The following is a 27500-nucleotide window of genomic DNA, read 5'->3' on the forward strand; positions in this document are numbered from 1 at the left end:
TATGCATGATAAGAACACTATCATCCTTTTGAACTTGACAAGCCAAAGGCATTTGACACAAATCCACACTGAGGTTTTCACTCAGCACTGTCAGATGTGGCCATAAACACCTATATCACCAAGTGGGGAGATCACTGTATCATACAAATGGCATCACAATATGTTGAAATGCATGAAGTGAACTGTATCTGAAGTCCAATGATCAGCTCTGTACATCAGGGCTGTCTGCTAGGCTCTTTCAAGTCCATTATTTAAGTCACATACATTACAAATGGCATACACATCCTGTGCCCAAACAGCTGTCTGAAGTACTGCAGAATGTGGGCAATCATTGACTCTAGCTGTAATATTACTATATTACAGACAGTATCAACACACACCAAAGATTACTGCCTGAGCCATGACAGTGCCTGCAATGACACAAACGTATGGGGGCATTTCTTACATCAGGAAAACAAACACATGACTCAAGTATAATGTAGACATCACAACCTATAATCAGACCAATAGATATGTGACATGCGTCCTTGAGTAGATGCTAAGTGGAATGTACACCAGCATGCGGTTACAGTGCTGACCAATCCCTTGTATGTAACACAACTACTAAGTATGTGAAGGACATCCACATCACAGGCCATATTACCTCCATAGTTCACCATCTTCTTCATACCAATAAGTGAGTACAATGCAGCCTTCTTCATGTACCCCCACTACATATCTTCCCCTGATGTGTTACTTAAGTGCCCCACTTTTGCCACAATAAGCTGTCACACATCTTATTGACCATACATAGGTATTCTTTTTGCAGCATTAACATTACTGTCTAATGGTGTGGAAAGCCCATCACATTGTTACAATAGATGCATGTGTGATACCTGTTATGGTGATGCACACAGTACATACATAACTGTTTGATAACATTAATGGCATACAACATTAATGGCCAGGGTAACATTTGTGACAATGTGGATTGTGCCATATATATATATATATATATCATGCACATCAGTCAACTAGCCTGTATTAATCATAGTGTCACATACAGATATTAGGGTCCCTACTAATACCTCTAGCAGATGTTACAGTATCAGGGTGGTGTACGTAATTACCTTCATAGAGTGCAGACGTGTGATAACAGTTGTACAAGTATGTTCATGCAGAGCCATCTCTGATCTCTCTAAATACATATGTTATGTCAGAGACATGGGATTACTGGTGGTATTACTCTGATACTGACCATGATTGTGCATGCTTCTTTTAATGTTGTCCATGAACCTTTACCTGTGTTCCACTTGCTGGAGGTCTCTGCTGAGAATTCACTCATATTCAGGCAAATCATTTTGCACAGTTTCCCAATATGCACCCTGTCCCATTTGTATATAACATCCCTGATAGATGTCCTCTGCATTTTTCATGTAAAGATGCTTATCTCACACGGACATCTTCCCCATTGTTATGTCACCTTTTTCACTGTGCAGTCCGTACTGTACCATATTGATATGTGATTGGTGTTGCTGCTACAGCTGTATTTCATTGACATGCCCTCATCTGATGTACATTAGGTTGTTTCACCTGTTCTTTTTTCCTGTGATCTTCCTACAGTTCATCTGCCCCTATTCAATGCATACACTTCCCATGAGTACTTATTTTACATGGCAGTCCATGTACCCTTAAAGATCATTTGCACAACATCAGTACAGAATGCCAGGAATTGGATTCTACAATTTTTGCAGTATGTCCAGACTTTTTCTTCATAGTTTTCTTGGTCTATTCCTTATAAAATGTATGGATTTCTGCCATATTGCTAGGATGGTCTCAGGATTGATGTCACTATATCATTACATACATTTGCGTTTCAGAGTTCAAATCCTTCAGAAAATGTATCTTAACATGAACCCTATTATTCTACTGCATTTCTAAGTTTAACGTGCAAATATGTAAAATCTGTTCCTATTTCTGGGTCATTGTCACCCCATTATGTTGGGCTTTACTCATATTTTTTGCACTAAGAGATTGTGAGCTATGGAAACTTACATGTTAAGCCTTGGTGATCATTGTGGCATTCTGTGCAATATACGGTAACTGACTGTGCTCTGATGTAAACAGGACTGCTGTCCTCATTGCTTTATTCAGTTTCCTGCCTGGCAGAACTGATGCCATCTACGAAACCTCACTTATTTACATTTAAATGTAGTGCATGGCATGAATATGTAATTACACTGCTGCTTACCATGCATCACTGTGCACACAAGTAAATTCTGTATAGGCTTCACGCAAAGGCTACACAGAGTTTACTGAATCTCAGTGTTTGTCTACATATGTTATAATCCTTTATTTTTCATACTTCATTTTGCAGTTACTATTTGTATTATACTAACTTACGTTTAATTTCTATAAATTATTGCCATATAAGTTGTATTCATTCTTAAGCAATGTTTTCACATTATGTCTAATTTGGTATAATTGTTTAAATTGTAGATTTACTGTTTTTATTGTATTATTTTTGAAGATTGCAAAATTATTGTTCTTAAAATATTTTTTGTAATACTTTGGAGCTTTTCTCCCTGGGTCTCGGGTAAAAATGGGCACCTATCCAGTCGGCTTTCTCTGTAATCAAATGCCAGTCAATAAAAATATAAATAAATCATTTAGCAAAAAGACTAACCAATGGTATAAAGAGGACAGCAGCACTTTAGTTTTATAAATCCTCAATAAAACATTGAAATTCAAGAAAAGAAAAACAGGAGACCAGAAGTCTGACATATGATATTTAAAAAAAATACAATAAGTAATCAGTGGAAAAAAGAAACATTAATCAGTGGTCACATAGTATTTTTTTGTGGGGCAGCTCATATCTAAAAAGTATTGACAAGATCTTTTTGTTGCTAGCTCTGGTGGAACAGAGTTTTTGCATGAGGGAGAGCTTTCACATTTCCTCACATCCTTGAATGAAATGTTTCCAAAAAATACAAGCAATTCAGTAAGAAACAATTTGTAGAAACTAAGTTAAAAGACTGCAAAAACTTGTGAAACATAAGATTTTTCAAGCCTATGAGAAACTGAGATAATTTTAAAGAAAATATTATTGAAACACTTGAGAAACATGTTGAAATCATATGTTGGCCCCAAATGGATAAGTAGTAAAATGCAGTGGCACCAATACATCATATAAAATAAAATAGATATATAAGACCAAATAAAACATCCAGAATCTTTCAGAAAAACAAAGTGACAATCCAGTAGAATGTTCAGAGCTGATGTCCCAGCTATAATCCTGTGTCCTCTCAGGGTATGCCAGTTACATGCAAGCATAATCCTTGGTCCTGGGTCCTGTTATAGTAGTGTGATCTCTTACTTGCAGTCTGTCTTCTGAGCCCAAGCTGAAGCTGCTCATCTTCTCCGGAGCAGAATGCCGAGAATAAACCAGGGTCCAGTGTAAATAAGGGCCCCATGGGGAGCATGATGATTTATGCTCTGGTGCAGTATCTTTCATTTGGCTGTGATGGGGTAGAGTGGTGGGACTGGGTCCAGGGAGAAGTGAATGGGTGGTAAGATGATCCAGTGGAGCCCTGTCCTTTGTGGTGAAAATAATTTGTTTCATTGGTAGAAAAGTTTACGTTTCAGGCTCTTTAATTGCAAGAAACTTTCTACAGAGCAACTGCTGTTAAGTTCAAGTTTTGTTACAGACATTTAGGTGGAGCTGCCATCCTAATTTTTTTTTTCAAATAGGGTATTTTTACTCCCATCAAGTTGTACCCTGCTGACCTGATCCAAAGTATAAAACTTAAAAAAGTTGTGTACACCTTTTGCAAGGATGTATTTAACTAATGCATTTTTGGAGACATAGTGCTTTTTGTCCCACAGGTGCTGGATAATGCAGCATTTTGGTTTGATAACCACCTTTCCTATATAGAAGGCAGGATATTTCATCAATTTAGCTCAATACACAAGCATCTCAGTGTTAATGTCAGACTTCTGTTAGTTAAAGCACTTTTTCCTGTGCTAAAACAGGAAAAGTGGTCTGAGTTAGTCATATATTTACAATACATTCAGGTTGGTGTTTTACACTCATAAGTGTCTTTGGTATTTGCATCCTCTTACTTTTCCTTTAATTCCAGCTAGTCTCTGACACTTTTTCCTTTTTTAAACAGGAAAATAAACCCTGTTTCCAGTAGTTTGCAAATCTGTTTATTGTCCTCTATGATTATCCAGTTGCCCTGCATGATCTTCTTGATTTCGAGATAGTCCTAGGTGAAGGTAATAGCCATGCTGCATTTACAGGTTTCATTTTTGGGATAAGTGTATAAAAGTTCCCAAATCCACAGTGTAATCCTTTGGGCAGTTGAAAAAGACCATCTGTATGATTGCATTAAGGCAGTGATGGGTTGAAGGATATTGCGGTGTATTCTCTACTTGTAAGCCCCTTGCCTTTGACACTCTGGCCACCTGCATTCCCTGTAATTTGATCAGATCAGATTTATTTTAGTTGCACGGTGGTGCATGCTGGTGGCATGAAATAGCATAGTGACCCTAGTTGTTTTTCTGAAAACATTTTTAGATAGTGGATCCCCAAACCTGTTTTCTGGTTGGTTAGATTCAGAAAGTTTATCTTTTCCCTACTGTGGCTGGTTGTAAATTTAAGGAAACTCGTGGAGCTGCCTATCTATCTGTAGGGTTCCTTGAGCTTCTCCTCATTGTGATTCCATAAGATAAAAAAAAAACATCTATAAAACTCAGATAACATGCTATGTAGCTTCAATATTTCAAATTATAGATATTTGCTCTTGCCATTTTCATAGGGCTACATTTGCTAGACTGTGTAACATGGCTGCCCCATGGCAATGCCTGTAGTCTGTTTGTACAGTTAGTTGGCAACTCAACCTGAAGTAGCTGCTCTCAAGAGCACTTGCAAGAATTTGATGGTAAGTTCTAGTTCCCCTTGTAAGGCTCCTACCCTTATGCAGTTGTGGTGGTTTACCACTGTATAAGGGACCTCTATGTCAGTGGTTACCAAAAGGGTTTCTCCAATGGTGTTAATGTGGAAAGTTCAGTGTGTCTATTACATAGGACATGGTGTAGGCTGCCAAGGGTTTGATAATAACCTCCAGATATATACTGTACATATTGATTCTGTTATGCCCCTCCCCTGCATTTAATGTTAGACATGTGAACAGCAGTTGCACCATACATTTTCTCTTAATTAGTAAGTTAGTGGTCTGAGCTACTTGACTTCTGTGAACTGTTAACTTCTCTTAAGGTAGGTTAGAAATAAAAAATGCAGCTGTGGATGAAATGTAAATAGCCAGCAAGTCGGCATGCAATTAGTTAAACATATTGTATTTTGAGAAATCTCATTTTGGAAAATGTACTTTTGGCAATGTATGTTCAGTCATACTTCAGTCTATTTTCAGCTTTACAAATAGAACTAAAGCATGTCCTTAATGGACATTTCCACCTTATGAATCAGATTACTCATTTTATAAATACCTTTTTTTAGATTTCTTTCAAATTAAGTTGGTAATTGCTTAGGCCACATTTTAAAGTATTGTGATCAGTGTTTGGCTGCTGTATTTCTGCAAAATATGACATAAATTCATTCTTTAAGGAAGGTATTAAAGTAAACAAAAATTAACAGCATTTTCTGTTCAGCAGCGACCCTGATGTAAAAGACCTGACCAAGTACTGCATGAATTTAATTGTGATCATTATAACTAAGTTATATTGGTGCTTTTAGAGAGGAAAAGGCCTTTAGTAACTGTCCCTTCTGTGCTTTCCAGTGACATCTGACCAACTGGCAGAATACTACAATTGTTCTGCATATGAGTTTAATGGTTATAATCTTAAATACGAAACAGATGGATTCCATTGTGTAAGTCCATGTGCAAACAGCTACTGCTTGAATGAAGCCACATGCATACATAATAAATCTGGAGTTTTCTGCAGGTAAGATGTTAGTATACATAATGTGTGCAAGAACATGCATGTAAATACTGATGAATAACGTCACTCTGCATGTGTTTTTATTAATAATGCCCTATAATTGTTTGAAGATAAACATTTCTGTTTTTAATCATAGTAATATTTAGATATACTTCATTTTTACTTGGGTAAAATAAATAGTATGTGATTATGGGAAGGGCAACAATAATTAAGAAACTGAAATTATGAGGTACAAAATATATATGCATTTTGAGATATATATATATATATATATATATATATATATATATATATATATATATATATATATATATTTTTTAACATGGATTCTGGGAATATCATTAAACTTAACTAGCTAAAAATGTTTTACAGAAATGGTTTTAAGGAACGGACTATAATTCAGGAGTTGTAATAGAGTTGTGCACAGACCAGACCAATATATTTGACACGACCTATAATAACAATGTCATACTATCTTAAAAAGTCTAAATAAGTGTGAGTTTAGGATCTGGTCTTAGCTTTCAGGAAGAGGTTGTTTTAGAAAGCTCCATCTAAGCAGCTTCCCATTACCAAAATGTAAGAAAAAGGTTTCCTTTAAGTTTCTGTTCAAGGGCTTTTGCCTTATCTTTAATGACAATGTAGTTGTTGTACACAACTCTGATTAAGAATTTCTTCTTACTGAGACAGAAGAGAAGATAGGAGAGGAGGCTCATTCAGCTTCTCTCTTAGATCATTTACTTTTGCAGTCTAAATTATTGATTTATGCTGACAGTATAGTTATGTTTTCTACAGGTAAAAACAAGGAAAGCGCATAGATCATCTGGCAGTCAGATTTTCAAAGTATCCAGAAGTTGGCTACAAGACAATCTGGTGTGATACATGTAATGAAAATAAATAAATAAATAATTAAATGAATAAATAGAACCCCTTTTATCTGATATTACGTCTGATATTTACTGGGGAGTGATTGCCATTGTGGATATAGATATTACTTTTCTAACTCCTGATGTTCTGTTACTGAAGGTAGTTTCATACCTTATTTTTACTTGACTTAGATCTACTCTATTTATGGCCCCCAGCTCTGACTTTCTTTTACTGAAAAAATGATCTTGCTGCACCTTCTCTATCCATTATCAATTCACTCATAGTTTTAGTAATAAAAGCCGCGGTGGTGCAGCGGTAGCATTGTCACCTTACAGCAAGAGGTTCTCCCATTCGATTCTCGGCTGGAGCGCCTTCTGTATGGAGTCTGTATATCCTCTGCACAGTCGAGTGGCGTTCAAAAGACATGCGTGAATGGGTGTACCTTCGTTGAAGGTTGGGCATTGGACTGGCACCTTGGCACTGTAGAAATCTTCTGCCAATCATTAGCGACCCCTAACCGGGAAAAGCCGAAAGAAGAACAACATCTTCACTATACCCCTTTTCTTTAAACTCTTGAACTAGTCCTAACATTTGCTCTTTACATCTCTGTTCATCTGTATTAAGCCTACTAACCTTTAATATTTGACTTTTAACTATTCCATTAAAAATATAAGGTGTGAACATGTTACCTTTTACGTGTATATTGATTAGTATGTCCATTTTTCTTACAAACATTTGTAGTTAATCCTTCAACACCCTTCTCTATTTTAACATCCAGGAACTCTATTGAGTTCTGAGATAAAGTCAGCTTAAACTTCAAAAAGTCAGTAGACCCATTCAAATAGTTTACAAAGCTATTTAACAGATGCTCACTGCCTTCCCAAATTAAAAACATGCCATCAATGAAAGAAACGTAAAAAAGAACCTTATCTTTATATTCTACAGAACCATTATATATCACTTCTTTCTCCCATTACGTACTAAATTGGCATAGCAGTTAGCTATTAAGTTCCCATTGCTACGCACATCTTATGAAAATATAGCTGATTATCAAAAATAAAAATGTTGTTACTAAGTACTGCATCTAACAGCTGACAAATGTTCTCAACATTTCTATTGCTCATGTCTGTATCATGGCGTAAGAAACCCTTTATTGCTTCTAATCCATAGTCATTGGGAATAACTATGAAAATGGAGTTTATATCCTAGGTTACTAGCAAAAACTCTCTTTTGCTATGTAAATCATACCAGTCATAAAATTTCACTAAAAAATCTTTTGTGTTCTTAATATAACTCTTACCTTACGCATGTAACTACCCAATACAGACTGCAGATAAGGAGAGATGGGTTCTGTTACCCACTCCTTTTCAGAGAAAATAGGTCTCATTTGAGGGTGTGCTAATCTTTTATAAGCTTTAGGCAGTCCATACATAATGGGGGTGGCAGGGCACTGTAAAATAGTTAAATAGATCGACAGATATATCTTCATTAAGTTGTAAATCATAAAAGACCATATTTACAGCAGTAACACACTTCTTAACATCTGACATATCAATTGTCAGAAAAGTAGACTCTTTGGAAAGAAAATCATTCATACATTTAATATAGTCTCTCAAATTCATTACTACAATTACTGCACGTTTGTCAGCTTTTTTAAAAACGTTGTCTGCATCAGCCTGTGGTTTATTCAATGCCTCATACTCACTAACCATTAGATTATAGTATTTCTTTTTCAAATTTTTATCATAAATCTGGCACAATTCTTTTTCACATGTATTTTCAATTGCTGATACAATTGGAAACCTATAGGGTATAAATGTACTATACTTTTCTTTACAGCTCTTACTAACTAAACCTGTAGTATCATTAAAAAATAATTTTAAATTTATACCTCTCGTAAACAATTTTAAACCTGTTAAGGCTTCGACAAACGTATCTGTGTTGGAAGGTATGAACTGCAGACCTGTCTTCAATACAGAAATCTCATCAGGTCCCAGATCTATATCCGATAGATTAATAACATTAATATTGTGTTGGCGCAGGCAGGCATTTAAAGGATTCTTAGCCTATGTGGCACAATACCAAGCTCCAAATAAGATGCATGCTGTCCATACTAATCCTCTCCTTGCCTACTCAGGTGAATCTGTTGTGAACAATTTGGGAGACATTGCACAGGCTATATTTTTTTTAGTAGTGTTGGCATGTTGGAAAGAAAGTTTTTGCATTTAAAAAGATCCAATTGCAATGTCAAATGATGTTTAAGCTGACTTTTTCTCAGAAATCCATAGAGTTCCTAGATGTTAAAATTGAGAAGGGAGTTGAGGGATTAACTACAAGTGTATATAAGAAAAATGGCCATACTAATCAGTATACACATAAAGGTAGTATTTATGCATCTCATATTTTTAACGGAATAGTTAAAAGTAAAATGCTAAGGGTTAGCAGGCTTAATACAGATGAACAGAGATGTAAAGAGCAAATGTTAGAACTAGTTCAAGAGTTTAAAGAAAGGGAGTATAATGAAGATGGATTACATAAAATTATAGAAGAAACAATAAGGGGTAGAGAAGGTACAGCAAGACCATTTTTTTTTGTAAAAGAAAGTCAGAGCTGGAGGCTATAGATAGAGTAGATCTAAGACAGGAAAAATAAGGTATGCAACTACCTTCAGTAACAGAATATCAGAAGTTAGAAAAGTAATATCTAAAAACTGACGTATCTTGAAAGCAATACCTGGTCTGGAACACTTGATTCCAGATAAACTGAGTTCTGCCTATAGTACTTGTAAACAGAGGTTGTATTATAAAGAGATGAGACAGTCTCACACTCACGCACTAATGAAGGTATCATAAATGTGAAGCGAGGCACTTTCCCATGTTATAATTGTAATTGTTGCAAACATATTTTTATTAATGGTAGCATTTTTGTACATCCAGAAACATTGAAAGATTTTGTATTCTGTTGTTTTGCAACATCTGATACTATGAACATTATATACCTTGCAACTTGCACTAAATGTACTGCATTTTATTTATGGAAGTGTAACTGCAGGTTAAAAGATTGCATTATCGAGCATTGATCTGAGATTCGTATGAATGTTTCCACAAATGCATTAGCTAAACATATTTTGGAATACGATGTGAGTCATGATTTTAAGTTTAGGGTTACGGATGTAGTTAAGAAAAATCTTAAAATGGGGTAATATTAAGGATATCTTGGAAGTGAGAGAGTATGAGTGGATAATATGATTATGTGGAAATAGACATCCAGGCATTAATATTGCAGTTAATATAAAAACATTTTAGGTTAAAAAGCAAATGCACTATAGATAGTACTTTTGTATGCACTTTATAAATGTATTTTGTGAAAAGACTTTTATATAAATGTATTTTGTGAAAAACTTTTAAAGTATTGTGTTTTTAACAGTGATTTTTTGTTTACTACATACAGGGTGATTATTAATTAATTATGTATGTGATTTTATTGGTAGGTTGTGTCATATGATTTTCATTAGAAGCACTTAAATGTAAATGGGTGAGATGATTGTTGAGTTTTCACTGAGGAACAGCTATACCTGAAAGCTTTGCATGTTAAAATATTTGTTTTTCATGTTAAACTTTTATTTGTTGTGGTGTTTCTCATCATGAGTTTTGCTTTATATTGGACATTGTTGTGGATTACTTGAGGCTGAGTATACCACTACATTGCTCCATCTTTTGATACAAATAAAGGCACACAGTATGAATGTATAATGAGATGCAAATATGCACCTCTGAAATTAAGCCATGATTCTTTCTTATAATGCACATGGATCACAGGATGTTATGCATCATTATGGGAGCAAACTGCACATGGAAACTTTCTGAGCTGCAACAGCAAATATGTTCATAGGCAGCAGCATTCATTATCCAGCACTCGATGACTATAAGCACCACTACCTCATTCCAAGTAGTGCAGTATGGCAGCAGGTAGCATGAACAAAAATAGTACCAGCAATGGATTACATTCCACCAGCTAACCGGCCATTAGCTAACATTCCATCTCTATGTAAACAGATGAGTAGAGACATTGGTTGACATGTATCATCTACAAGCACAACTGTGAGAAAGGCATAGACTTCATACCAATCAAAGTAAACTATGTGCAGATCTTACATTACTTGCTACAGGGACCTACCACTGACAGACAGTAGATACACTGGTTATATCAGAGATGTTTAGCAGCAGAATACTTAACAGATTGCTTGATATGTTGCTTCCACATGTGGATGAGCATATCAGTTTCTTCATCACACTGGAGGAGACAGTCACAACAATGTGTGTTTCATTATTATATTGTCCATCTCCTTGAAGTACTATGTGCTGCAGATTGCACACAAGTGACAATAAGAGCTCCAACTAGTTTCTGTAGATAGCAGTTATGTCAGAAAAAAGGGATACTAGTCCTTCAGTTCCCATGTGCCATGCAAAATTCAGAGATTCATTATTAGTGTGTTTGCACAGCATCTTGACAGTGCCCATGGTTCCCACATATTGCAATCAAGTAGTCTATATCACTAGTTCATGTATAAGGAAACACCACAGAGCCATTTATTTAGTGCAAATACTGTAGGAACCATGCATAGCCAAAAGTAGTGTGTGCACATCTGACACCCCAATATGTTCCTTTTGTGTTCCAGTTGATGCAGGATGCATATTAAAGCCATGGTTGCTGACACTAATAAGGAACTTACTCAATGATACAACATCACCTCTGTGCAAAGTGGGAACAACAATGAGCATATATTCAGTCTGCTGAAGGCAAGTTTCCACTGCCTGGATTAATTTTCAATATGCGAGCAAGATGTTTGTAGAATGCTGCAAACCACATACCATGATTATCAGGAAGCAAGCATGATAGCCATCTGATTAGCATAACTCTGAATCTGTCCCATAAGAGTTGGTATATAAAGAGCATCCATCAATGTCAGTCTGTGGTGAGACATGCCTTACCAAGTAAAACTTTGCATCAGACATCTTCATATGTGCTGCACAGAAGGCAGAGTGCAGTGGTGCACCATGGTTATCATTTGCATGGTTGAAGAGAGACAAAGTAGTGCAGCTGACATTATAGCCTGTTTGACTGGGGTATGTCAACACAAGTGGGAATTTGTGATCTTGTTACAATGGTTATACTGTGTCACTGATGATGTCCTTCAGAGATAGGGAAGGGATAATATTATGAGGTGGTAACTGAGAGGAGATGGAACTACAAGACTATGACTTAAAGGGGTTCCACTAGGTGACCATGATCTGTGTCCAACTTGATACATATTTTTAGTGGGATTACAGTCCTCCTATGACTGGGAAGTTGTGCTGCCATGGGAATGGGACCCAGTGGATGACATTAGTTACCAAAAACAACAAGGAGTGAAGGAATGAGATACTGCCTCTCCCTGCAGATCCTGATTATGTCCCCTATGATGGTCTCCCCTTATGGCCACCCCATGCACACACCTGCACCCTCCATAGATAACACTGCTTGGTGGGCAGCAATCAAGCTGTTTGCTGTTCTTCACATGGAGGTGAATATGGCAGCAACATGTGTCACCTTAGTCTTTGTGAGTCATAGCATGGCATCATTCCTGGACTCCATGTCTTTAACAAGGCACTGGTATTGATAGGTGACACTGCCATGGAAGCCATGCACCACATCATGGGTAGCAACAAAGGCTTGATGATGGCTCTGTTGATTGGGGCCTAGAGCTGCTCTTATATTAGGGCTGCTTGTGACCAATGATAGCTTCAGGAAGCCGTGCTAGTCTGCCATGTGGTAGGAATACCCAAACTGAAGGCAGGCTGCTCCTCTGCTGCTGCAGCCATTGGGGGCACTTCTGGTGGTCTTGGCCAGAGAGGAGCCCTCTTATGGAGATTGTAAATCCACTCACATTATCCACAAGTCAAACTAAGAGACCAAACCAAAAAATGAAGTAATGAGGGAGTGAAGTAAGCGCTTTTGTTCTTTCTTAACAGACGAGCCATCTCATGGAGGTTGTGAACATGGTAGTTTTACAGTTGGTTGCTGAAGTGTAGTCAAGGTCATAACTTCACCATGACCAGTGGGTGGAGGGGCACCAATGAAGAAAACAAACAGTGTCTACTTACTATATGATAGTGACCTGGTCTGTGTCTCTGCATCATCCTCATCATCATTAACATCGTAATCATCATCACCATCATCATTGTCATCATCATCATCATCATCATCATCATAGTCATCATCATCATCGTCATCATCATCATTGTCATCATCATCATCGTCATCATTGTCATCATTATTGTCATCAGTATTGCCATCATCATCATCATCATCATCATCATCAGAAGCTGCATAGGTGCTGACAACAGTATTTTTGTCTCATCCTGTACAGGTGTCATCATAACAGTGCTCCAGTCTACCAATGTATAATATAAGATAGAATAGAGCAAATCTGATTGGCTCTTCTGTATGTGAGGCCCTGTGACAGTGCAGTCTTCCTGGTTATGACTAGAATAAGGGCTAGGTAAGGGGACAGTTTAATTGCTGTGCATGTGATTGTTTTTGAGTGTTTCTGAGGGTTTCTGAATTAGGGTTAGAGTAAGAACTAGATTAGGTGATAGTTTTAGTGTTGTTTATGTATGATGCTGGTTTGGAAATATTAGTGTACCTTTACCTGTTTTGATAAAAGGTTTCTGGTATCGTAATGTGTAGGCCTGGGGATAGGGGTAGTGGCACTTGGAATCAAATAAGGATATAGTGAATGGCTATTTTTGTATAATGATAAAAGGAAAATAATCACTTTAACAAAATACCAATGTATATGACAATGAAAAATGAGGCAGAATAATGGTATTCTATAAAAATCAGGAAATAGTTGAACTAAATTGTAAGGTCTCAAGCCATTCATTGCCATTTAACATTATGATTCCAGAACTAAATGAACTAATACAGCAGTTATCCTTTCTTCTAAGTTCTACAAATTTCAGGTTGAGTATTCCGTAACAGAATACACTTCCTTTTAGACACTGACTGGATTTTAGAAAATAGCTCCAGTCATGGTTCTAATCTATGATCTATTGTTTTTGGAGCAAAATTTGGTCATACGATTGTTCCATATTTGAATATTACTAAGTAGCCATCTGCAACGTTTGTTGCACTTGTAACAAGGTGTAGATGGCAGATGGCAACACACTGGTATCAGATGCTCTAAAGAATGGCTCCATATATTAGTTAAGAGTGAGAGGGAGCATTTATCACTAGTGCCAGAGATCATACAGATGTAGCATGATCTACAATATCTCATAATATGTGTAAATGATACAGAAAATCACACTTTTTGTTTTAAAACACAAATATTAAGATGGGATAAACTCACATATATATGGTGTTGCTAAGCCAATTTAAATTAAAATTAGCAGGAACCAGTCACACAACACACCATTTGCTTTTGTCCTTTTGTATACAGTGACATTGTATGTGGCAGCAGATAATTCCACACAATTATTTCCTTCGGTACTATATTCTGGAAGTCCTTTGTAGATTGCAGACAACTCATACAATGAGGGACACTCAGCAGAAGGATATTTGAGAGCATGGTGAATGTTTCTCAGAGGCAAACAGCCAATTACTTGTCAGCAGTAGCAGAACCAATACAAGAACATTTGCAATCAAGTTGTGAATTTTGCATTAAGACAGGAACTTACATTTTTGTTAATAGTTAAACCTCAGCTATGGGAGGTTTTGACGGATATAGATTCATAGATTCATAGATTGTTACTAGGCTAACAACCCTGGGGGCCATGTTTTCCAGAAAGAATAATGAAATCCTGTACTCAAATAAGACATTGAGGGCTAGGCATTGATAAGCTACCTCTGTGCATATGTATATTTTTTTTTTTATAAAATCAAACTCAGGTAATTTTTGCACTATGTTTATTTATTTATTTATTTATTTATTTTATTTTACATTTGTTGACTGGGCTAGTCTAGCTGGAGAAAATTCCATTTTCAGTAGAGGCCCGGGGAGAAAAGCTCCACAAAAATAAGTACATAGAGACAAAAAAATAATATCAGTATGCATGTTAATGAAAACAATAATAACAAACTGAACAATTTAAGATTGTTACTACAAGTGTTAATTTCTATCATACATAGTTACAAGAAAATAAGAAGCTATATGTCTTAAAATTAAAGGTGCATGAATTAATTACTTCCCCTCACAGATACAGTCTAGGGAAAAAAGATATTAAATTTTATACAGAGAAAACAGAGATACATGTAAGATATGGATACAGGGAAAGTAGGTAAAGAAAAAGAGTGTAAAGAATAAGGGGAAAAAATAAAAGGGAATTAGATTATGAAAATGTATGAAGTTAGGACAGTAATAGGCAAGGAAGCGAATTAGAAGACAGTGTGGGAGGAAGGGAAGAATGCCAAGTGGAGAAGTAAAGTCAGAGAAGAGGTAGTTATAAGTAAAGTTGAAGTATTGGGAATCAGGTTAATCAGGTTTGCTACAGGAGCAGAGCCAGTGATTTTGGAAGTGGAGTTTAATATTTTGTTTGAAGAGAGGCAGTGATGTAATCTTTGTTATGTTGCTTGGTAACGAATTCCATTTTGAACCTACAGAATTGGTAAAAAGGGAGTCACCAGCAGTGTTGTTTGATTTTATGGAACTAGTCAATAGCTTACTAGATGAGCGGAGAGAGTTGAGATTATTATAGGGGATTATGAGTTGAGAGAGTATAGGGGTGTTGTTTGGTTGGTACAGTATTTTGTGGGCAATGGTAAGTTGGTGGATTGCAAGATAGTTCTGATACTCTAGCCAGCCTAGTTGCTTCAAGTTAACACAGTGATGAGTTCTGTAGGTGTTACCTGTAGCGAAGCGGGCAATGTTATTGTAGCAGGTTGTTAGTTTGTTTAGGTTGTTTTTCTTGAGATTGGTGAAGATAGGTGAGGCATAAACAAGAGTAGAAATAAGATGGGAGTGAGCATATGTGTTATGCTTCTTTTTTTTTTTTTTGTTTGCACCATGTATTACTCCACCAGCAATACATTTCAATAATAACAATGTCATTCCAGTGAAATTCAGATGTGCAAAAGGTTTCCCCAGACACAGGTTTGGAGAATTCAGTGAATGTCAAGGATTATTTTGAAGATGTTAATCGTGTTTCACTGTTGCAGTCATTACTCTTGGGTTATCCTGCTGGCAGGTGACCCTCGGTCGGACAGAATTCCAAAGTCTAAGTCCGGCGTCGGTTGCTGTCGCCTCTTCCCTGATGTCAGTGCGCCAGGGGTATAAAAGATGCAGCCGACACCATTTTCTTCAGTCTTTCTTGCCACGCGGTGCCCGAAGCAGAAGCAGTTCACAAGTGCCAGTTGGCCGACTCCTGAGATTTTCAAATCTGAATTTCAGAACCGAAGTCTTCATTAAAGCTAAGTACCCCGTTGGGGAAACTTTTTTCTTGCTCCAGACCAATGTCAGAAAACGTTAACAATTGTATTTCTTGTGGGAAGCAAATACATCATAAGGATTTTCACTCTTACTGTATTCCTTGCCTAGGCCCTGAACACAACGTTGCTAGCTGCCAGTTTTGTGCTAGATTTAACCAACGCACTATCAAGCGTCGGTTCGATTTTGCATTTCATTACTTTGGCCGAAGATTTAATTATATAATGCCGTCGGACCAGCTGACAACCGGAGTTTACAAAAAACGCAAGGACAAGGATAGGCATCCAAGGTCCAAAACTGACGACGAAGCCTCTGTTAGGCCAGTCGCCAGTTCTCAGTGAGGCACTTTCGCAGCTGCTGGCACCCGCTACCTCAGAGCTACAGGCCGCTTCCGACTCCCACGTGGAGCAGACTGGGCCTCTGGAAACTCAAGTTATTGGACACTTGGAAATCAATCCCTCAAATGGGTCTGGAACTGCTGAGCAGGCATCGGCTTCTGAGGGTGTCTTCAGACCTACACAACTTTATATTAAACCATCTACAGCTTCAAATACAAAGACTAAAGTAGCTCTAAAGACAAAGAAACAAGTACAGCATTCTCCTTCTCAGACTTCCATGCCTAAAAAACAGATGCTCAAAATGGCCAAAGACCTAATTAGTTTGATCAGGGGTTCCCATCCCCCTGCTGATAAGAGGCCTAGGCAAGAGACTGAGTATGATTCTTCTGATCAGGTTTCTATTTCCTCTGATTCCTCTTCTGAACAGGATTACTCCATGCTTCCCTATGAGGATTCTGATGCTGAAGAACCCATTCCTTCGGCCTCTCCTCCTGAGGATTATTCTTTTGGGGAAACCCTATATACCATGAGGGAGCATTTCCACTGGGAGAGCCAGGATTATTCTGAATCTAAGAAAAGGCTCAGAGACCATCTGCTACTTCCTCAGCACAGACCCCTTGCTATTCCACCTGTCCTGGATATTGTAGATGATGTATTTACAGAGTCCGGCCTGTCCCCTGACTCTTTACCCCCTGCACCTGCTAAGCCAGACAGGTACTCCAGGGTCCCAGATTCTCATAAATTCCTATATAAAAACCTCGCTGCTGACCCAGAAACTATATCTCAGGGTCCCAAAGAGGTTAAAGCTTCCACTGCAAAAAACCCTGTCCCCTCTGATAGGGATTCTAGGGCTCTAGACAGATGGGGGAAAAAGTCTACACTTCTGCTACACTGTCTGTAAGGGCTTTAAATTGTCAATTTCATATGCTTAAATATCAGCAATATTTAATGTCACTGCTTAAACAGAAACTGTTGACAAATACTGAAAGTTCAGAGAACAAAGAATTGCAGGAGTTATTGCATGCAGCTGAGCAAGTGGGAAAGCATAGTTTGCAATGTGGTTATGATTCACTGGAGGCCTCTTGCAGGGCCGCTGTTACAGGCTCTGTAATTAGAAGGCATGCTTGGTTAAAGGAACAGAATCTGCCTGATCATGTTAAAGCAAAATTATTAGATGTACCATTACAGCATGGCACTTTGTTTGGTACTAAAGCAGAAGAGGTGTTGAAAAAAATGGAGGATAAAGCAAAATCCATGCAGACAGTCAAGGATTTCTTACAGGTCCAGCCACCCAGGTTTAGCAGGAACTGGCCCAATAAAAATTTTGTCCTTTCCAGTGTCAGACAGACCACAAAGAGGCAGAGACAGGCGTCCCAGAGGCAGATCTCAGCCCCAAGGCTCATACAGGCCTAAACAATGGGGTGCTCCTACCTCCAAAAGCGGAGAAGACAAATCACAACCTTACAGGAAACAGTCCCAATGACTTTCCCTCTCCCAGATCCAAGCACTTTTCTTTGGGCAGTCCCCTTAGGGGGAAAACTAGCACTTTTTTCATCAAATTGGCAAATGATTACCCAAGACAAATGGGTCCTGAACATAGTGTCCCAAGGCTACAGGTTCCATTTTCACACCTTACCAAGGTCAAAAGGTATGCCAGACCTACCACACAATCAATGGGCAGAGGCACAAAAACAAATTACAGCCCTCATGGACATGAGGGCCATTCAGCAAGTACCACAACAAGAGCAGGGGCAAGGATTTTACTCCAGACTTTTTCTAGCACCCAGGAAGGACAAAACCTGGAGACCAATACTGGACCTGTCAATTTTAAATACGATTCTAGAAGTTCCAAAATTCAAGATTTTGACTCTACAGCAGTTACTGCCTATGCTGGGCAAGAAGGCTTGGCTCATAACCTTGGACCTAAAAGAGGCATACCTGCATGTCCCTATCAGACAATCTTGCAGAAGATACCTCAGATTCATAGCTGGCTCAATGCATTACCAATTCTCTGCACTGCCCTTTGGCTTATCTACTGTGCCCAGGGTCTTCACAAAATGCCTGGCACCAGTAATAGCGTTTTGCAGACAAAAAGGAATTCAAATATATCCCTACTTGGATGACTGTCTAATTCAAGCAGAGAACAAAGACATTATTCTACAGTATCTGGCATGTATAAAAAGATTACTAATTGGCCGAGGGTACACAGTAAATGAAAAGAAATCAAACCTAGTGGCCTCTCAAGAGATAATATTCCTGGGCGCAAGCTTAAATACAACTGCCCAGATGGCTTATCTCACACCAGACAAACAAAAGCATCTGACTACTTACAACAGGAAATTGGCAACACAAACCCACTTATCTGCAAGGAAAATCCTGCAGGCCTTGGGTTTCATGGCATCTTGCATTGTACTAATTCCATATGCCAAACTGCATATGAGGAAACTACAATGTTACCTAAAAAGTGTTTGGACTCAGCATTGCCACAGCCTGGAAACAGTAATTTCACTCATTCCCTGTCTATAACAGGAGTTTTGATGGTGGGCAGAAGCCTGTCACCACAAAAAGGGTCTGCCATTCAGCTTACCCACAGCCAGACAGATACTGACAATGGATGCATCAGATTATGCCTGGGGAGCCCATATGGCAATGCTAGCTGTTCAAGGAGGAATGCTTGTCATTATTCAAAAGGAGTTTGGAGCTAAATATTCTGTCAGAATAATAGTTTCAAAAGTTGCATCCAGTAAATCCCAGGCTACCATTGTTTTATGGTTTACCCAAGACTTGCAGGTTCATGTACAATCTCTCATTGTTTTCCATATGCTTTCTAAGTGGTGTCATGGAAGGAAATTTGAGAAGCTTATTGATGCATTTTTGAAATCATACTTTTTCTAATTTCACAATAAAATATTTGATAGTTTGGATTTTTTACCATTACTTTGGATATGAATGTTTTCTACACTAAAATTGTGCATACCATATATTGGTGCTGCATTTATTAGAAGACCCTGAAAGAAGTATGTATCAAGACTTTTAAACTTCAGCAAAGCAGAACATAGTACTTGCCAGGATGTTGTGCTTTTCGAGTAAACTTTGGCAATAAAATCAATCACCCAGTTTTGGTGTATTACTTGGTGACCATCTTTATTTTTTGTTTGATTTGGAACATGACTAAGAAGTCAAATTGCAACAGGCTGGTCTCAGAAGCTCTGAGGTGTGGCTCCATATATTAATTGAGAAAGATCAGCATAAACATTTATTTATTTATTTTTATTTATTTTATTTTATTTTACAGTTGTCCAGGAGTGCCCGACTTAGCTCAAGCTGGTTTGAATTGGAGGCCTGGGGAGCAAACCTCCAGATAGTACATAATAATAATAATAACATTACAATAGAGATATGCAAGAAGTTACAAAATCAAATTTAGTACAGTTGCCATTGAAAATTATGTAATATTGTTAACTTAGGATGATAACACTTAGGTATAGAAAGTAACAAGTTTTAGTTTAGTAACTTTTATTAACCTAAGGTTTGGCAGGCAGTGTATAGCATAAGCTTAGGAAGAAACATTGAAGGGAATGGAAAGTAAGTAGTTCAAGCTAAGTATCATGACTTAATCTGACAGTACTAAGGGAATAGAAAGGAAGTAGTTCAAGCTAAGTATCATGACTTAATCTGACAGTACTAAGGGAATAGAAAGGAAGTAGTTCAAGCTAAGTATCATGACTTAATCTGACAGTACTAAGGGAATAGAAAGGAAGTAGTTCAAGCTAAGTATCATGACTTAATATGACAGTACTAAGGGAATAGAAAGGAAGTAGTTCAAGCTAAGTATCATGACTTAATCTGACAGTACTAAGGAATAGAAAGGAAGTAGTTCAAGCTAAGTATCATGACTTAATCTGACAGTACTAAGGGAATAGAAAGGAAGTAGTTCAAGCTAAGTATCATGACTTAATCTGACAGTACTAAGGGAATAGAAAGGAAGTAGTTCAAGCTAAGTATCATGACTTAATATGACAGTACTAAGGGAATAGAAAGGAAGTAGTTCAAGCTAAGTATCATGACTTAATCTGACAGTACTAAGGGAATAGAAAGGAAGTAGTTCAAGCTAAGTATCATGACTTAATCTGACAGTACTAAGGGAATAGAAAGGAAGTAGTTCAAGCTAAGTATCATGACTTAATCTGACAGTACTAAGGGAATAGAAAGGAAGTAGTTCAAGCTAAGTATCATGACTTAATCTGACAGTACTAAGGGAATAGAAAGGAAGTAGTTCAAGCTAAGTATCATGACTTAATCTGACAGTACTAAGGGAATAGAAAGGAAGTAGTTCAAGCTAAGTATCATGACTTAATCTGACAGTACTTTCTAGGTAGGCAGGTCCAGTTTTTTTTTAAATATTCTTTGGTGGCTAATTTAAATTGTTTGGGGAGAGTTTGGTTCCTTATTTCAAGTGGGAGTTTGTTCCAAGCATTGGAGGGGTGGTAGCTATATAAGTTGCACCCTCGTTTGGATTTTGGTTTATAGACTTTTAATAGGTCTTTGGTTGTGCTTCGGGGGTGTCTGGTAAGGGTATAGTGGGAGATAAGGGAGGATAGACTAGGGCAGAAGTTGGGCTGATATAATATGGAGTGTATGATTTGGAGCTGGGATTGTAGGAGCAGGTGAGGTAGTTTTAGCCAGTTCAGGTGTTTTAGGGAGAGGAAGTGGTGATATTTATAAGTTTGTTGGGCAGCAAATCTAGCTATCTTGTGATAGGTAGTTTCTAATTTGGTGAGTAGGGAAGAGTTTAGATTAGTGTGTATTTGGGAACAGTAAGTTAAGCAAGGTAATAGGCAGGCATGAGTAAGAGAGATCCTAGCTTCAACGGTATGGAAGTTATTATTCCTATACAGGAGTCCTAGCTTTTGGTGTTTTTTTTTATACAATTTTTTATGTTTAGGTCAAATTTTAGTTGATCATCTATGGTAATTCCAAGTAGTTTTGTGCTAATGTGAACCTTCTATAGGAGTGTTGTTTAGGGATGTTATGGAGAAGGAAGATTTGATGTGGTTGGCAGATGTAGGAAGAAAGAGAAGCAAATTAGTTTTCTTTGGGTTGAGGATGAGCTGGTTATTGGTGAGCCAAGTCTCTACGGAGTTGAAAGATGTCTTGGTAGTTGATAGTAGTTCAGAGGGTGAGTCAGCAATGGTGATGACAGTTGAGTCAACAGCATATTGGACAATGGTAGATTGAGTACAAAGAGGAGTAAAGTGTGTTAGTGAAAATATTCAATAGTAGAGGACCAAGAATGGATCCCTGGAGGACACCTGTTCTTACCGAGAGGGCAATAGATAGTGCCAGGTCCCATCTCACTGACTGCTGCCTGTCAGTGAGATAGCTAGAGAAATATGCTGCTGTAGCTGGGTAGACATTAAGAACTGTAAGTTTGCTAAGTAGGAGAGAGTGAGAGACAGTGTTAAAACCCTTTGAGAGGTCAAGGAATAAGCAGGATTTTAGTTCATGATTGTCTATGGCTAAAAAAATAGTGTTGAGAAAGGATAGTAGTGCAGTGGATGTAGTATGCTTGGGGCAAAAACCCTGTTGAGTAGGAGTGAATAGATTTTCATGTGAGAGATGAAGCATAACTTGTTTGTGTACACATTTCTCAAGGACTTTAGAGAGAGTGTAGATACTGGCAATAGGTCTGAAGTTAGAGATTTCAGTGGAGTTACCTCTTTTATGAATAAGAAGAGTATAGAACTGTTTCCAGATAGATGATACTTTGGACTCAGAGAAAGAGTGATTTATAAGGATAGATTTATAAGGATAGATACAGGTATAGCAAGGGATTGTGCGGCAATCTGGAGGAAATAAGAAGGGATATTGTCTGCAGATACAGAGCATGGTTTGAGTTTTGAGAGTAGAGTTTTGATGTAGTTTGTGGAAACAGGTATGAGAGAGAAGGAATTCACTGAGTTAGTTATTGAGAGAGGTACAGGGAGGTTGGAATTTTTGTTAGAGGGGTTAAGGTTAACGTTAAACAGTTTGGAAACTGGCTCGATGAAACAGGTGTTGAAGGAGTTTGCAGTCTCTTTAGGTGTCCAGTCAATACATGGGTTTGGTGAAGTTGGGTTACCAGGATGTAATATCTGGTTTATAGCATTCCAAAATTTTTTTGGATCAAATTTAATTGTTTTGGGGGGATTATAATAGAATTCTTTTTTGTCAATGTTGATACATTTTTGTTTGATTTTTCAGTTTTTTGTACTTTTGTAAGTCAGCCTGAAGTTTGGATTGTGCCCAAATCTTCCAAGCTCTATCTCTGGCTTTCATAAGGGTGCAGGTGATTCTGGACAAACAGGGTGAAATGTTTGCTTTTACCCAAACTTTTCTGAGTGGAGCTAGTGAGTTTAAGATGGCAAGAAACGTTGAGTTGAAGGCATTTACAGCATCATCTAATAGGGTCTGTCTAAGGAAGTTACAGTTAACTTGAGAGAGTAGGGTTCTAAATGTGTCAGGCTTAAGGTTAGAAAGTTTATGGCAGGTGATGAGGCAGTGAGGTTTAGGTACATGGGTAACATATCAGAGCCCTTTTATAGGTGAATGATCACTCAGGGAGTCTGATAGTTTTTCTGGATTATGGTATTTATTGGGTTTAGAAACACATATCCAATCTACCAGCAAGCTAGAAGAGTGAGAGTTATTAGTATGGGTAGGTTTAGTGATAAGTTATGTAAATCCATAGAGATTTATATGTTGTGGACAGTCAGGGTTATTTAGGTGCAGCCAATTAATGTTTATATCCCCAAGAAGGATGGTTTCATTAGGGATGTTTTGGGAGAGGTATGATAGTATATTTTCCAATAAGGGAATATTATCCCATGGTGGAATATATATATGGATATTACTGTGATGGTAGTATAGTTGTTGAGCTTAAGGTTTACTGCTAATATTTCAGCAGGGGTAAAAGAGGGGACTGGTTGCTTAGGATGGGAGAGAGTGAGGTTGTTTGAGTAAATTAGGGCGACACCACCACCTTTTTTGTTTAAGCAGTCTTGCTGAAGAATGTTGCAACCAGGAGGGAGAATATTTTTGTATAGATTTTGGGGTTTAAGCCATGTTTCATTTATGGAGAGAATGTCTGGGATTTGGAGAGATACCCATGCATGGAATTGGCTGAGTTTATTTAGGATACTACAAGTATTGATAGAATAGAAAGAAATTTGCTTACTGGATATGGGTGGTAGGCAAGTTTTAGGGGTCGTATTTACTGGAATGGTAGGGTTATTGGTAGGGCCGGGATTTGGATGTATGTCATCTTCTAGGAGTAGGGTACTTGGGAAATAGTGAGGTTTTATTTTTAGTGGGTAGTTGTGTAAGTAGTTTGTCTTATAATTATATGCAAGAAAGTTGGAGGGATTTTTATTTTAGGGAGTGGTATGCTGAGTGAAAGGATGGATGGAGAAATGACAATGAGTTGTTGAGGGTTATCTGAGATAATTGAGTGAGGGTATTTGGTGGATTTTTGGATAGGGCTTAAAAGTGTGTCAAGTGATGTGATAATGAGTAGGAAGAATGAGGGGGTAGGATTAGGATAAAAGTGATTGAGACTGACATCTCTGGGGAGGAAGAGAGGTTCTATAGTAGTGCTGTGATTGTTAGATGAATGTGATTAAGTTGGGTGTGAGGGAATAATTAGAAGAGAGTAGTAGGATATTGGAATGGGAGTGTGACAGAGAAATATTTAGTGAAGAAGTTAGGTAGGTTAAGTGAACTATGGAGGTATTCTGTAAGGTAGTGGAAGGGGATGAGTTAGAGGGTGGGAGGAAATTGCTGTTAGGTATAAAGGAAATTATATGGGGTGGGAGGAGAGCGAAGTGAGCCCGAGTGCAGCGAGAGTGAACAGAGCCAGGCTACACCTGGTATGAAGAATAGCACCACAGAAAAAATATCATTCAGCTTACTCTAGTTTCAAGGGGAGTATTATAGCCAGATTGTAAAGTGTACCAAACAGGCTTAGCTGAGTTTTACAAGGGGTGGTATACAGTTCAATGGGAAGGAAGTAATATTATAGTTAAGCCAGGGTTTTTGTACAAGAAATACAAACAGTAAATAAGGAGTTCTAAAGTTGTATAGTACTTTGCATTATGTCAGGGATGTAATAAAGAGCATGAGATTAAGAGACAGGGGTAGGAGGGTTGGGGTAAAATACAGTCAAGAAAGTGGTGGTTGGTGTTCAAGATAATGTGCTCACAATGGGTAGAGTTTACTGATATTACAATTATTACAAGTACAAATACAGATTGTGTAGGAACATTAGATCTCAATTTGTTATTTCACTAAAGTATCAGCATACTTAGTGTCCATTTTAGGATTTAGATTAGATTTTCTCTTTGATATTTTGAAAGGATTTTTGATAGGATACAGTAGCTCTGAGCTGTTCACTGAATTGCTGGCTTATTGATATGGTTGGGAATAGCTAAGAGGAAGGGAGGGAGGAACAAGATAATAGAGTTATTGGGCTTACAGGAGGAAGATAAAGAGGCAAAAACATTTAGACAATCTAGCATAACATTTGAGCACTTTCCCTAATGCTTCATGAAGAATATAGCAATAACCCACACCTGGGTGTGAGTAATGCTGGATTTACCCACGGTTGGCGTGGTTCGCCCTCGGGGACCAAACAAAGACAACCGTGGGTAAATACAGCATTACCAACACCCAGAAGTGGGTTATTGCTATTATACCATGACATTATTTAAGAAAATAAACTATTACTTTTCTTAAATAATGGCATAGTATAATGCCTGTTTACTGCCCTTCCGCAGATGTCTGGCATCCGCAGCAGTTCTGATGTACTGCACGCCTGCGCAGTACATCAGAGCTGTGGGCAAAAGCAACGGAGAAAGCAAGATCTCCGTTGCTTTTTTTTTAGTGTTTTGCTATGTTAAATGGGTTTAACATAGCGAGACAGCTTTAAAATAAGCAACGGAGATGTCCGTTGCTTATTTTAAAACTGTCTCCCTATGTTAAACCCATTTAACATAGCGAAACAGTAAAAAAGCAACGGAGATCTTGCTTTCTCTGTTGCTTTTTTTTTAAAACCTGTCTCGCTATGTTAAATGGGTTTAGCATAGCGAGACAGCTTTAAAATAAGCAACGGAGATCTCCATTGCTTATTTTAAAGCTGTCTCGCTATGTTAAACCCATTTAACATAGTGAGACAGTGTTTTAAAAGTAGAGTTATACTAATGGAAAAAAGTCCGGGCGACCAGACCTTTTTCCATTAGTATAACTCGATTTACAATGTGCACGCTGGCCAATCAGCGTGCACGTTTTGGGGGGGTCATGGTATAATAATAAACATTCCATTAACTAGTTATAGCAGCTAAAACAATTTAGATTATCTTAAAATAAGCACAGTTAACTGAGGAACTAAAAACTAAACTCAAAATATTAGTAAGCAAGTAAGACAAAGAGATGCAAAAGAGCAACAGTTACTTTCAATGCTTAAGCTATAACAATAGACTATCACTGCCTTTAAGTGTAAAACACATGACTGCAATGTTAGAGTTGCAGTAGCAGTGTAATATAGAAAGCAAATTTTGTTTCAATCTAGCAACTCTTAAAAGCATACGTTTCTGCAAAAAGTCTAAAGAGATACATAGAGCATTATAGCACAGCACAGTAGCTTTGCAATACTAAGGCTATAACAACAGTCTAGCACTCCTTTTCAGTATAAGCATGTTATAAACATGTTACTGCGATGTTACACTAGCAGTCGCAGTTTGATTTAAAAAGCATACTTTGTTACAGACTACTGACTCTTTAAAGAATGCAATGTTTCTGCCAAAAAATGCTATTGTGGTGTCTAATGGTATTGCTTAGATCAGTTGGTTTCACTTAAGCACTATAACTTCATTAAACTATTGGAACAAGAAATAGCTTAAAAGAAGACAATAACAGCATGTCTGTGATTCGGACCATCTACCACTGATGCCAGAAATTTTGCCAATATCTTTATTTTATTTATTTGTTTTTTTTTTGTTTTGTTTTTTGTTTTTTAGAATAGCAAGACATATACAGTTTTCTGTTTTTTTTTCACTATGCTTTGTTTGTTACATATATTGATGAATTATTTTTAATTGTTTGTCAGGGAGTTTATGAATATTTTCAAGATTTTGTTCAACATTCAAATAACTGCCATTTAGTTATTTTATTTGCAGGGTCCTGCCACAAAATTAGGATTACTTATTTACACATAAAACTTAAGGAATACAAGAATATGAGTGTAATGCCTCATTGTTCAGAAAACCAGCAACTATAAAAAATTCACTCTGGGTCACAAGTGACCAGTCTCCACATCTCATTAAAGTGCTCCCTGAAAGGAATTTATTAGAGCAGCTAGATTGTGAAGTTTTGCTCTATTTTTTCAGATGTAGGCCTAAAAAGTTAATGACTGATGTCCTGGGGTAGAGTACTGCAGGTAATTATTAATAAGTCTTTTAAGGAAGTTACTGGAAGCACAATAAGTCCATATGGGAAATATGACAACAGAGAAAGTTCTGAGTTTTGTGCTTGAGATCCACTTTTTTGTTGCCAGATATACATATGTCTCCTGTCTGAAAGCAGTGACTATTAAGAAATATCAGCATGTATTGTTTGCAGATTCTGTCTTAAAGCAGGTGCTCACTTTTAAACATGTTGTTTCTTATACAGCAGGCTTTATTTATGAACAGACTAATATAGCAATAACCCATGGCTGGGTGTGTGCAATTTTTAGATTTACCCACAGTTGATGTAGTTTTGTCACAAGGGAGAACCGTGGGTAAATTAGCATTAAACACACCCAGCTGTGGGTCATTGCTATTATACAATGACATTATTTAAGAAAAAAATTACTTTTC

At 37.5% G+C, this 27500-nt stretch overlaps 1 protein-coding gene across 2 annotated transcripts in view; it reads left to right on the forward strand.

Annotated features, from left to right (window-relative positions):
• The window catches only part of LOC122800842 (probable GPI-anchored adhesin-like protein PGA55), an 813969-nt gene that overhangs the window by 582415 nt on the left and 204054 nt on the right, over positions 1–27500 (forward strand). For both annotated transcript variants that reach the window (XM_044070155.1, XM_044070156.1), the window contains one exon: positions 5778–5943. In XM_044070155.1, the coding sequence (XP_043926090.1) occupies positions 5778–5943 (166 nt within the window). The remainder of the gene's footprint in view (positions 1–5777; positions 5944–27500) is intronic.

This window comes from Protopterus annectens, chromosome 4.part1 (assembly GCF_019279795.1).
Source record: "Protopterus annectens isolate FY-2018-M chromosome 4.part1, PAN1.0, whole genome shotgun sequence".
Classification (NCBI taxonomy): domain Eukaryota; kingdom Metazoa; phylum Chordata; order Ceratodontiformes; family Protopteridae; genus Protopterus; species Protopterus annectens.